Source organism: Rhea pennata, chromosome Z, assembly GCF_028389875.1.
Source record: "Rhea pennata isolate bPtePen1 chromosome Z, bPtePen1.pri, whole genome shotgun sequence".
NCBI classification, from domain to species: domain Eukaryota; kingdom Metazoa; phylum Chordata; class Aves; order Rheiformes; family Rheidae; genus Rhea; species Rhea pennata.
The window spans coordinates 80,365,623-80,379,994 of record NC_084702.1 but is presented as its reverse complement, the minus strand read 5'-3'; the positions used below and the strand labels follow the sequence as shown (position 1 = coordinate 80,379,994).

At 41.7% G+C, this 14,372-nt stretch overlaps 1 protein-coding gene across 1 annotated transcript in view; it reads right to left on the bottom strand.

The window, feature by feature from the left end:
- The window catches only part of DCC (DCC netrin 1 receptor), a 551,739-nt gene that overhangs the window by 76,241 nt on the left and 461,126 nt on the right, over positions 1-14,372 (bottom strand). The window contains exon 15 of the mRNA XM_062599476.1: positions 13,064-13,258. Within this exon, the coding sequence (XP_062455460.1) occupies positions 13,064-13,258 (195 nt within the window). The remainder of the gene's footprint in view (positions 1-13,063; positions 13,259-14,372) is intronic.

Here is a 14,372-nt window from a genome sequence, read left to right as displayed (position 1 = left end):
TTTACAAATCAAACAGGTTAACATTTGTTTAATGTTTTTATCTAGATTGGGTAAGGTTACATTTGCAAAATACTAAGAGTTGGAAGAGGATGCAGTCTGTAGCTTTCTGTTAAATACATGAAAAAAATCAGCTGGTTAATTTGAGTTGCTGTTAACTGGAGCAATAAATAATTGCATTAGTCTCCTCTTAGATAAGAGGATAAAAGGCAATTTGCCATGGTACAGAGTTTGAACACACTAGTAGAGTTGGATTTAGCCTCATACAATGAAAAAGTGAAAAAACATTAATACTATGATATGGCAAATAGTTGCTTTTAAGATTACATTATTTATTAATAATACTGCTGGGGTTATTCCAGTGCTCTCTCTGGAAAAATGCCACTGCCTGGAGTGGGAGGTCAGATGAGAAAGCTTTTAAGTGTAAACCTCCTGGTAGCAGCAGTGGCTCATGGAACGCGGGATGTTACCGTTCCTGGCGGAAACAGGGAGAAGGAGCAAGGAGGAGACAGGGACTTTAAAAAAGCCACAGTACAGTTACAAGAATTCAGAGGTTAATTCTGAGTTTTTCTTTGTGAAGTTCTGTTATTACATAAAAATGATATTATAGCCTGTATTTACTATTCTGGAGCAGGAGCTGAAGAGCATTATAGACTTTTTCTAGCAAAAGAAATCTCTTTATACCTTTGAAGAAACCAAATAACTCAGTTTTATTTAAAGTATCAGCCAAGAATCCACCATGTCGATACTGGTGTGTAGCATCCTCTGGAAATAAAGTTGTATTGTGCAGTTTAATAAAGAAACTGAGACTAACCATGAACAAAATTAATTTCTTGCACTGATAGATGTTGTCACTAGAAACAAATAATCAACAAATAGCCCCTCATTCAAGATATCACAGTTACTTTCTTTTTTAAGAGAAAAATTGTAAAATTGTGACATCTCTATGGCCATATGCATGGTCTTTTGACAAACGCTGAGTTTTCATGTAAAACTTAATTTTCTTTTCAACTATAAATACAAAATAAATGCTTGACAACTAGATGTGAACTCCAGTGCAAGGAAAAGTCTGAGCCTTAAACAACAGTGGCATAAACATATTAGCGCTCTTGGCTTCTTTATCTCTGAAATTAAAGTCTGTCTTCAAGCCCTCTGCTCGCTTCCCATTTTAACGGCTGCCCAACATGAGGGACCTGCAGATTGCCCTTAGGCAACACCCGGTGACCTCTGAGCTGAGATGGAGTTTCCTGGTCATCCTGAAAACCTTGCTCACCTACCATGACCGCACAGATCTAGCTCACTGCTGCTCCTTGGCATAAGTAACATTATTGGTATCCTATAATTAAAACCACTGGATTTTTTTTTAACGTAATCTAAACAATAAAATAACAATGAAGGTCAGCTATAAGTTCAAGCATCTTCATCCAGCACCTTTATGAGCCTTTACTGATCCCAGTGGACAGTGGGATCGGGTGTGAAGGGAAGCAGCAAGTCATTTACACCCGATCATTTTTACCCTGCCTGAGCATCAACATGAATTCCTGAGTGCAGCACAGTAACACGCTCACGCTGCCAGGGTTTGCTTCAGAAGAAAGCTGCCATCTTCTGCTCCTTTGCAGAAGAAAGTTAAACCAAGCTGGTTTAACTGTGGGCTTATGGGGAACTTGCTACAGCAGTCTACCCTTGGGATGGCAGAGACAGCAGTGAGATCTCCATCATAAGAAACAGCTGTGGCCTCCCCATAGATGAAGTGGAAACAAAGACATCTTGTCAAAACAGATTGGGTCTGACATAGTCCTGCAGTCAAACGACAAGGCACGGGCTGCAGCAAGGGAAATTCCTATTGGTTATTAGCTAAAAAAAAAAAAAAAAATCCTCAGGAGGGTTGTCAAGCATTGGAGTGGGGGCCCATCAAGTTGTGAAATACCCATTTGTGAAGATGTTCAACAGTCGAGTGTGTTTGACCTGAACAACCAGAACTAACTTTGATGCTGGCCCCGAGCCTTATGAGGACTTGGACCAGACGGCTTCATAGGATCTGCTCCACCTGAATTAGGCAATGCTGATACCTCCTAACATACACGGGATGAGGCAGGAGCCTGGCTGTGATGATGAGCTGATGGGAAGTTGTAAGTCATGGTGCTTGCGTAGGACCCTTCCGTTCCTCTCCACTGCTATCACATTTTGCCTCACCAAAATCACATTGGCCCCCCTTTTATTAATGATTCAAGGAGTGGCAGCACAAAAGGAGGATTTAGCTGCAAGCAGAGTAACTTCTTCAGAAGAAATATGACTCCTTCCTAAAACCTCTACACAGCCCTCTAAAAAACAGTCAAAATTCGAGTCAAAATCAGTAAAATTATCTCAAAAAGCTACCAAAAAAGAGCCTAATTTACTCCTGTCTAGGTCTGTGAAAACATGATGCCTAGTGATCAATAGCATCAGTATCAATTGCTAGACCTGGTAACGTTAGCAATTGCTGGGAATAGGTAATCTTTCAATAGGACAAATGTCAAATTGAAGTACAAGCCCGCACAGAGACGGGTTATTGAATCCCGGGAAATGAAGAGATTCAGGGACGTGAACATCACGGTCACAAGGAACGCAGTTTCCCTGTAGTGTAGGCCTGAAGTGGAGCATTACAGCTAGGGTTGCCCAGACTGCCAGGACTGAGTGAAGGCTTCCTGGAAAACGAAAACCTGCCTACAGGCACAAAGGAGCCCAAACCACAGTGTCCAACCAAGTGTTCAGCTAGGAGCGCCACAATGAACGAGGACAAGGTGGAAGCGCTGCTCAAGGTCTTGCTGGGTCAGGCGGCTCTGAGGCAATCTGCAGAATTTCTCTGCAAATTTGGGAGCAATCTCTGCACAAGTGAGGACACTTGCGATCAGACCTTGGAGCAAACAGCCTGGATTTAACAGGCTGCTGAATAATTTGCGTGTTGTGAGCTCTAGTGTCCAAGCTAGTCAGACAACCAGGCACATGGCGGGTCACGCGTAACATCAGAGCTCCAGCTGTGTCTTGCCTGGGGTGGGGACACCCACCAAGTGATCTGGCCTCCTCTGTGCAGAAATTACCTTAAGCAACAGACTGTACACGATCACACCAAAAAAGGTGCCTTGACTCTGATTTTATAAATCAGAGTCTCTAACATGCCTAATGGCCATTGGATTAAACTGCTTTACCAAGAAACTCTAAGAATGATGCATCTCGGACAATCCCACACTTCCCCTTGTGAGCAAAGCTTAGAGAAGGCTTTAACATAATGTAGGGAAATGATATCGACCTTTCTTTAAAACGTGATTCAACCATATTAGCACTCTTCAATGATATTAGTAAATTTAACTATAAAATATTCCATTAGAATAGACTATCATAGTGATATTCTCCAAATGAATTCAGTTCTCCCATGTTTTCAGCTAGACAGAAACAGTTGTATTTTATTTCTTCTAGGCACTTGCTACTTCAGCAAGGGCTGCATTCCACCGGTGGACTGGTAGATCATCTTGTAATTTTTTTTTCACAGAGTGTTATCAGATTATTTAGAAATTTGCTTGAAAGGATTTACTATCAGAAAGATTGAAATTGATAATAAAGAGTTCACGTATTGCTTTCAATAAAATAAGACAACTACCAGGAATTATCCTTTCTCTAGTACAACAAAAATGGCATAGATTTTCATCTTTTGGTAAAATGAGCAATGCATAATAAGAAAGAACAGCGTTAAGTTAAACTTGCCAAGCACTGCAAAGTTCAAGTGTGCACTCTCCATGCTTATAAAGGACGGGCCTAAGTATCTATTTGGGGAAAGGAAAGCATAAAACGAAACTAACTGGGAATGCTTGTGAACAGAAGGGCTAACGATTCAGACTCTCAACTTTGGAAAATCGGCACCTTTTTTTTTTTCCATGCCAAGAGGTTCCACACAATATTTAAACAAAGTCAGCTAAGTAACATGTATTTTAAGCACCAGAAGTACCAGTGTCTCCTGAAAATTGGTTGCTTCTGTTTAGCTCATTTAGATTGCACCAAAATTTGAGCCTTTTGGTCAGGAGTAATTATTGCCTGAATGTTAAAGCCCCCCTTCAGAAAACAAACAAGAAAACCCCAGAAATTGCTATGAGAGTGAGATACTGAGCAAAGCAGTGGGGATCTGTATGCTCACTTGCAATATGTCAGACATTTCTTGGGAGATGATGGACAAGTCACCATCCTCCTGTGGTCTTTGGTCCCTGTGGTATTAACATTTTCTTTCTTTTCCTTTAGCCTTTTGCCTAAAAGCTCTTTGAAGTGGTGACTTACAATATGTTCCTGTGTTAACCAGACAATTAAGCCTTGATCGCACCTGGAACCTCTGGGCACTACTGTAACAGCAATAATAAAAATATGTTAATACTCAGATATGCTTAAAACATCCCCTAAAGTTAATCTATTCAGTCCCTGAGGACATCAGTTCTGGCGACGTGCTTCACGGAGATGCAAGGGAGGAGGGATGGAGGGGGGTCCTCCACATCTGCATCTCAAAAGAACAAAATCCAACCTGCAATTTTCAATCGAGTCTCAGGGTTGAGTCTGCTACAACCGCTAGAAGAAGCTGCCTTAGAAGCAGCAGTGAAGCATCCCCAAAACGAAGCGCACGCCCGGCCAGTGGGCAGGGGCTGCCAGCACCTCCCTGTTTTGGGGGTGCCCATATATACACAGATCAGGCTGATGCAGGACGCGTTTTGCTTCTAAAGCACTAGGGAAAGTGCTCAACGGAGCAAGGACGATTCATAATGAGAACCTGTTAAGTGCTTTTATTTTAACGCAGGTCGGGAGATGAACAGCAAGCCTAGGGTTAGGGTAGTTTCTAAGCCGTCATCTCGGCACTACGCCTGCTGCCGAGCCCGCGAGCTATGTCCTGCGAGCATCGCCACGAAGGGCGCAGGGCAAGGGGGGCTTTAAGCAACGACTCGAATTCGAGCGCGTTTAGAAACCAGCCTCGTCCCCTGCGGAGACGTGAACCTTTGCAGCTCCCACGGTGCGTCGCAAGCTCGGTGCACTCGGAGCCGCTGAGCAAGCCGAACGACGACGACAACTCCCGCTGCGTACCACGTACGTTTGCTACCGATGTTACGCACGCAGCCAAGACCAGGAGAAGTATAGTACAGGAGACAGTGAAGTGTAAGACATATGGAGAAATCAATAAAAAATGAAGCACCGTCACCCCAGACACAGGCTGACGTGAGAGTAAATGCTGTTAATGTGCTAGCGGGGTTAGCTAGAGTTTGGGCAAGATTTCTTCAGGCACACGTACACAAAAAACAGCAACGGAAGTCACGCCATGAGCAAAGGTTGTGGGTTTTTCTGCAGAAATAAATCTTTCATCTACGCAAATGTGAATTGATAAACCTGGGGCTTGTTTAATTGCTCTGATCATCTTGGCCTCACTTCACTGAGCCTGGGCAGGACACAGTGCTGGACCTGCATTTTTTCCTGGAAACAAAGCTTTGTAACATGCTCCCCTCTTCTTTTTTTCTATTGATGAATGAAACAAAAGAAATATTCTTTGCTATTTGTATTACTTATATTACAACTTGGGATTAAGCATTATTTACCTGCATTCTATCCCTTACCAGCAAACAACAAAATTCAGCTCTTCTGTCACATTTGTTGTCAATAGAGCCTAAACATTTTGTCCTTAACTACTTCTGCATCCACACAGTAACAGACCTGGGGGAGTTATGCAAGATCTAGCCATGATGCTAACAGCGCGCAGATCTCAAATCAACCCTTTGCTCGTGAGCGATTTCTCTGTATTCTGTAAGCCAAAGAACATTAGAAACAAATGAAAGAAAATTATTCAGTGAAATATTTGGGGAAATGGCAGCATTCTTCAAATGACAGTTAGTTTTCAAAGGAAAGAAAGCAAATGAACAGTTCCCAGAGTGTTGAAGTACCTTTACCTGTTAGTGTTGTGCCTTAATTTGATCTATGATGCAAACAGTGAGATGCATAAAATTTAACATATTTTTGTTTGATTTTCCCTGCTCCAGTTTGTATTAAAAATGCAAAGAGGAGGAAAAAAAACCCAGCTACATTAAAAAGCTTTTTTGTTCCCTTTCATGCCTTTGTAATAATCCACAACTGTTATCTGCAAAGATTAAAGAAAATGAAGAACCTTCTTTCTCTCCCTCTCCCTTTGCAATATACCAAAATGCTTTTTTTTTTTTTGCCTCATCCATGAGTAAGGGTCAAATTTAATCTGATCTGCAGTTAAGAGGAAGGTGAATTTGATGGGATCCTTTGCATTCCTACTGGTATATTTGTTAAAATACATATTCCAAGCTAGCATCTTTGCTGCTCTTTCTTGTCACCTGTGACTCTGTGATTTATTTTCCCCATTTTTTTCTCTGAATAATGCAGGCACCTGTGCTTACAAACATCTGTGCTCCCCAGGACTCAGCCCGCCACCTGGACAGCAATATTGGCACGAGATCAGTGAAGACAAAACCACCGAGCTCCACCTTGAAGATCCTCCTTCAGTGCTGGGGCTATATGGACTAGCAGAGCCTGGGAGAAGGTCCTGGAGGGTTGCACGAGCCAACTCCAGTAGCCAGTGCAGGACGGGGGCAAGCGGAAAAGCCCAATTCCCACCTTTGAGCCCCAGGACCGAGCCAGGAGGCAAATTTCAGCCATTCTCATGCATTTTTTCTGTGGCCACCAAGGGAAGGCAGTTTTTAACCAGCGTAACAACAGGGAAAATGGGATGACGCACTGGGAAGGTGCTAATCCAATCTTCAAAATCTCCAAATTGTCTTTCACTCTTCTCCTCACACATCAGAAAAGATTAATGTGATGGACTGGGAAGAAATGTGATGGCTTTACTTTCAACAGCTGATTCCCCTGAGGGAAGGAGAGCTGCTGAATGATGGCCAGGACAGGGATTGCTGTGGTCTGATCCATCCTTGTCCCTTCCCTTGAGGTCTGGAGCAGGCCACCAGCCCGGGGTACAGGCATCCCATCGGGTGACTCCTTAAGCAACCCGAGTCTGGGTGTAGAGTCCTAACAGAGCGAGGAGGAGAGCACAATGTACAAGAGAAAGACGAAACTATCTTACAAAATAACCTATCTGTACTTTTTAATAAGTTCTTGTGATTTATGCGCTAGCTCTAGTCCTGCAACCTGCTAATTAAGCCGAAATTGCTCAAATGCATTAGATTTTTGCTTTGGAGCTCAGGAGTTTCAGATGGGCGTAACTTCAGGCTTTATGGGGGATAGCAGAGGACTGTTAAAAGTCTTTGTGAGATTTTGCTGCATGTTAGGCACTTCACCTTCATTGCCGCGCCAGTAGCACCAGAGGCTCTGAGGTAGAGAGACATGAAGACAGTATTTCAAGGCGTGCGCTCCCAATCAAAACCTTCCAAGGTTTTGGAATATGAATTCCTGCACACACCGGAGATCAATGTAGCTCCATCTCAGGTCACATAAAGGCAACTGTACATACACAAATCTTCATAAATTATGCTTTGTTCTTCTGTCTTCACATGCAGAAGGGTGGAAGGGAAGGATGTACTCTGAAGAACGAAGTTCATATTTCTGTGAAATTCTGAAATTTGGTACAATTTTCCTATCAGATCTAGACTTTAAATACTTTTGATACCCATAAAATAGCCACTTTTAGGCACTTATTCTCATGGACAGACTTCAGGGCATTTTATAGATGAAAGCATTATCTCAGAGGAATTACCACTTCCGATCGCTTGAAGTGGCCAGACTTTGGTTCAGGTGATGCAGACCGATGCAGATGCAAATCCACACATCTCTGCTTCCCCGTCCTCAGCTGCACAGCCAATCCCATTGGTGCTATTAGAACGTTTCTTGAAACTTTTTTTTTTTTTTTTTTTTTTTTGTCGGGATGTCTACAAAACGCTTGTCAGCGGTTTGGCTGCCGACGCACTGAAATGGCTTCCCGTCACTTATCTGCGGCTTTCTCATCGCTCCTCCCTCTCGCTGCTTTTTAACCTTGACATTGCCTCCTCGCCAAGGTTTCCTCTGCCATGGGCTGAGGCAGGCTGAGGTGCTCACTGGTGCCTGCACGGAAGACCCTTCCTCCAGCTGATAAAATTCCCGAAACCAGACTAAAACGGCCTCTTTGCTCTGAGAGGAGAAGGCCACGCGGGGCCATGGCTAGCAATCGCCCCCCAGGCCTCGGCAGTCCCTGTCAGTCTCCTGCCTCTTTCCATTACTCCTCTCAGATGTTAAAATATTCCCAAATGATCTAGTAATGTTGATAACATATTGAGTTACGCTGTAATAAGGTCACTACATCTCATTTTTCCAATACGTGAATTAAAACCCACAGCTTTATGACCTGCTGAGAGTTTTATCGGGCTAGCGTGTTGTTCCAGGTATTCTGGGATTCATGTGTGCAGAATCAGTAAACGCCAATCTCCCTGGCCTGCTTCTTCCCCTTTTTCTTAACTTCTGTTTCATGAGTAAAGCTCCATGGACTTGAGTCCGGTCAGTTCATTATTACACTTAATGCCTTTGGAGTTGGATCAGTACAGAAATTGTTACTTCCTATGTGTAAAAGATCAGAATTGGCACCCGTGAGGTTTCCAATATTGTTAAAACAACCATTAATCAGCCGACAACCTTGCCATTTATAATCACAAGCAAAGAATGAAAGTAAAAAAAAAAAAAAAAAATGAGGTGGCGCACTGGAAATGGGTCTCCTTGTTAGAATTATTCATTTGTGAATCAGTCAAGCACTGATTCCTCTGTCACAGAAAAGGTTGAATGAGAGCAGCGGATGCTCGCTCCTGAAATTTATGAGACTGACATCAAATATCTTTCATACGCTGCAGAAAGAAAATACAACAAATTCTTCACTGACAAAGCTGAAGTCTCTATATATTCTAATATTCTTCTGTGCCGGAGGAGAGTATCTCCCAAGCAATATGACCACTCAATCATGAGAAAATCACCCTATTTAATTCATTGTGGTGTACAAGTGTTGTATTCAAGATGATCATCACACAGAATAAAGTTCTCAATCATTGCTATGAAAGAGTGAGTATTTTTTGTCATGTTTTTGGAGTGATTTGTTCAGTAGCTGAAGCATACTGCTCAGACAACTGCTGTACAACTGCTGTACCAGCAGCAGGTATAGGCTGAGTCAGTTATTAAAAAAGTTTTGGTTGAACAGAGTAATCAAGAAGTACCTGAAACATGATGATGATGCAAAGTTGCGGTATGAAGTACACGTAAAGGTGTGATACTCCCAGTGCTGAGAAGGGAGGAAGCTGTGGGTCCTCCTGTGAACAACTAGGTCTCTACCCTTCTCTAACGGGAGATCTACATAAAGAGGTCTCTCCCACTGCTTCCAAGCCTTTCAGAAAGAGTTTTACAAGCAGCTGGGAATAGAAAGGTGGCATGAAGTAGCTAAGGGGATTTCTAGAAAGACTTTGACATCTAACTTCCAACTGAAACCAGTATTATAAAGAAAGTACTTTTAGTAGGAGCAGACTGAAGGTGGAAAGATGCTTAGAATTTCATAAATAGCACCAGAATGGTCCTAGATTAGGATTATGGACATTCATTGTGGTCAAGGGGAAGAAAAAAAGCACTGAAAGATGTAGATGTTAGATGGGCTCAACTATTCCTGGTGTCAGTGCGGTCACATCCTGCTCAACCAGGCACTCCAGTTTCTTTATTTGGGGAATTCTGAGCCACCATTTCTCTTAGTACCACAGAACATGCTTATAAAACTAAAATAACACCTGACATGGACCTAGATTATTATGTTTCAGCATCTATGTGTAATACAGTCACTGCAAATGAGAGTCAGCCAGGATTTCAGAAACATAGCTGGTGCCAGACAAATGTGATTGCTCTTTAATGAAAGTACCAACTGCTCTGGAGTCTAAATGATAAATAAGTTTGCAGCGTATTTCAAAACGGCATACAAAGGAAAAATAAAAAGCAGCGCTGCAGTGAATTTCAATCTTGGGAAGCTGCAAAAGCCCAATTTTTCAGCTATGTACATCATAGCCTGAGCTCAGCAGAAGCAGAGTGACCTCTCCGCAGCTGAGGTCCAGAAAGACGAAGGAGAGCTGTGGAGCCAAGGAGCAGCAATCTGTAAGAGCCAGGAGCATCAAAACAGACAAAGTTTTCAGAGAGGAGGGAAAAAGTCACTGAAGTTCATCATTTACTGAGGTATCAGACTTCTTTGTGTGTGCATTAAATTTAAGATAAAACGTAACCCCCTCAGGCATACGAGCCAGCGGAAATTTTACAACCGGTAGGAAAGAGTCCAGGTATTATCTAGGAAATATTTTTCCTCCATTCCTGCCAGTGAGCACCTTCTGATTCATAACCATCTTCAAAATAGTATTTTTATTAGGAAAGGAACTCTGTCTCATCATTTTGTATAATTTTCTTATAAATGGCTTCTAATAAAGTGGGTGAATAATGTAAGAAGTGTTCACATCTGTCCTAATTTTTTAAAAGCATTCTTTGGGCCCTTGGCCACATCCCTCTGGAGTTCATTTTCTGTGGATATTTAAATGATGGAATTTCATTAGTGCAATTATTCATGGAAATTGATTTTCAAAGATGTACTCGTGAATGTTCACAGAAACTGAATTTAAAATATGCACATGTCAGGATCTGTAACCAAACTGCTTGTATCCTTAGCCAGTTAGGGATCAGATGCATGTGACTTTTCTAGACAATTACAATTAAGTTGCATTGCTCGCATTTTGAATATTTGCAATCAAATCATGAAATATGCAGTGAAAATAAACTTGCCATTTTAATACATTTGAATAATTAATACCTTTCATAAAATTCTGAATCTGAGGACGTTCAGCAAGAAAAAAAATCGCTTTAGAGCCTAAGTTTTTTATAATTGAATGGTCAGCTTAAAACAGTTTCTTGGTATTCGCTAGAGGTCTGAGCGTTACTTCTGCAATTAGTGAAACATCTCTAACTTGCTGGACTCCCTGTGTATTTCTGCCTGCTATCACAGCCAAGAATATAGAAAAATTACTTTAATCCATTGAAATAGCTTTTATTAGCCAAAGTAGACCACCATCTTTCCAAAAATGTCAAGTATAGTAACCATATTAGAAGGCTTTTGCAAAATGACTTTTAAGTTGCACAAAATATTATCAAATCAGCCCCTATGAACCCTTTGAATATTTGGGAGTGCTCATGCACGGCTCTCTGGAAGTACCTAAATCATGAAAGAGGTAACTGGACATTGAGAAGCTGTTTGACAAAGTAACAGCAAAAATGGTTTATTCTAGTCTTTCCAGTTTTCCCCCGAGAAAACAGCAAAAAGTATCGGATGACGCAGTTTCATGGTACCAGCAACTCCAGTTACCAAAATAAGTGACCCTGGATATCAAAGAGTTTCAGCACGATATAGAGAGTGTCCAAGACTTCTGACACTAAGGAATCAAGATCGCTAGGACAGCTATGCATCCTTGATACACCAAGGCAGTGAATCTTCCTGTAATATCTGACCATTCCCAGATCACTAAGCAGAAAACATAACAATAAAAAGAAAAACAGCTCCTGAAATAAAAGCACTAAAGAAGAAATGAAAAGGAAACCATTAAGCTTTCTGACTTCCCTGAAATATGAACGTTTCCCCAGTGCTAGGAGTGCAGTGCCTTGGCATGAACAGGATCCAGGTCCCTGCCCACCAGGCCCAGAAGGTAGATGAATGGTCACAGGGGCTGCGTGGTGAATAATGAAGAGCCACCTCTCTCCTGATACCATTTTGACAGACACAAACTAGGAGTTTGGAGAGTGCCATTAAATTCAAACAAGATGGGAGCCAGTTCAGGGAGTAACTCCGCAGAATCAGGAGCCAGCACTGGGAACACAAGACTTAGTAAGAGCTACTGAATACCATCAGCTCTTAATCAAGGAAACTTGAAATGTTTGAGAGTGCCCAGAATTTTGAGGCTACAACAAAAGGTTTGGAAAAGATTTTTCCAAACAGTGATTTGAACAAATAAGGCATGGACTAGATTCACCCTAGTTGGATGAATGACTTTTTCCGGTGATGAGAGGTCAGTCTTGATTCCTCCCTGGCCAGTGTTGCTATTGCCTGGTCCAATTGCTATTACGTGAAGCCTGGAGGTGGGACAAGTGGTGATAACTTCATGCACAGAGGGCTCATGGCTGCTCCTTAGACTAAAAACACACAATGGCACAGTATTCTCACAGCTTACTCTTTCCATGGTTAGAAAACTAAAGCTCCACATAGGGGACCAGTACAACTCTTTTCTGTTCTCTAGACTTCAACATTTCCTTTAAGACCCATGAATTAAAAAAAGGTGCCTCAAAAACTTAGCAATGGGCTAATCACAGGAACAAAAGCTTAGACCCCTGAGCATGAATCCTCTTCTGTACCGGCGTGTTGGGTAAAAACCTACCCTGCTTGGACAGCGTCCACTGTTGGGTGTCCTTCTTTTGCCAAAGATTACCATTTTCTCAGAGCTGAGGGGCTGGAATCCACAGTAGCTATACATCCCCCATAATCCCCGTTAGTCAAGGGGCTTAAACAGTTTCAATAGGTTTAGCAACCTCGTTAATTCTGACTTCAGAAGAACCAGGAAATCCAGCTTGAAGAAGACACCTGGCCTATGTATCTCCACAGTTGCTGCTTGAGTTATTTTAACTTGCTGTAGGAATAAACAACACTACGTGAAACAGTAACATTATGTTTTGCAATACCTGGTATTAAAATAGGCCTTTATTGCATTTGTCCACTGTGTATGCATACTGGGGCTGGATGCAGTCTGAACTCGGTATCAACAACAGCTCAGCTGTTAGCAGCAACATGGTCTAACAACACCGCCAAGACACCGCTTGCAAGCTATCGCTCCGGACTGGTACCTACCGCAAAACACCTCTAGGCTATCACAACCCAAGCCTGCAATGTAGAAACAGCCTAATCAAACAGCTTAGAGAAGACACATTAGTGACAGCCTAAAAATAAACCTACAACCTAGTACAGTCTCAGAGGAACCTCTGTATGTTATTAAAAATAAAAAGAATTACTCACCCAAATTTTCAATGGAATAATAACGTTGTTTACTGTCCACTCGCACAGTCTCAGCATATGGACTGCCTACGCCGTAGCCAATGATGTACCCACGGACAATGATGTTTGGGTTCAGCGGTGGAGTCCAACTCATAACGATACTTGTTGTCAATGGCCTGACATGAAGAGAGCTTGGCTGATCAGGAACCTGAGATTCTGGGATTCAAAAAGAAAAAAAAAAAACTATCGATTAATATTCTACTCATTCAATTTTACTATCTATAAGGCTGGAGTTTATATTAAAACACTTGTACAAAGAAACAACGAGGTGCCCCGGAGTTACATGCAGAGCTCACATGCAATTTCATTTCTGAGCTACACTCTTCCCCTCCAAGAGCACTGATAGCCTCTTCCTGGTTTAAACACAGTATCTCCTAGTGCTTTCCATCTTTAGCATATGAACACAAAAGAGAGATGAAATTATGCAGGAAAATGAAAGATGACCTGCTTGAGGATTGCTAGAGACACCTTTTACCTTCCCTGGTCTATTTGCAACTGACCAGATGAGTCATCCTGGACTCACAGATTAACATAGTATTTAACCAAAAGGTTGATTTTGTATATTCAAGCAATAACCTTTCTTTCCCATGAAAACAGCAAGCAAATTTTAACTCTAGGACATGCCTCTCTAGGCTTAAAATCTGCCTTAAATAATAAACAATCATTTAGAAATACAATAACAGAGTGAGATATTTCATGTACAGGTAATCTCAAGTAAAATTCATTAAGTACTAGTTAAGCATGGGATATCTACTTGACAGACTTTGTCTTCTATAAGCCTACTTGTACTTTAAAGATTAGATGAGTAAATGCCCTTTGTTTGAGTTTACTCAATAACTACCATATCACAAGTCTCTTCAGTGGAGCTGCACAGTAGCTTGTCTTTTTGAGAGCAGAAAGAGACAAGTTACTATTTTTCCCCAATAAAAAGGCTTGCAATATAATAGATGAAAGCTTCCATGGAAGGCAACAAGGGTAGAGAAGCTAGTAATAGTATAAAATGATGTAAACTCCAACAAAAGACTTTACAGTTGTGAAGCATTCCCACTGTAAACCTTGGAAAAGGCAATAAAAAGAAGAATTAACACTTTTCAATAACCAGCATCATATATATGTCCTTGGTACTTTATGTGCTTTCAAATGAATTCTTATGAACATAGTAGAGTACTGCAAAAACTTCTTGTATCTTCAGGGAAGGCTGCTCAGCGCATCACCACCGTGAAACACCCAGCAACTCTGCAAGTCCTCTGCATTCAACTTCTTAAAATTG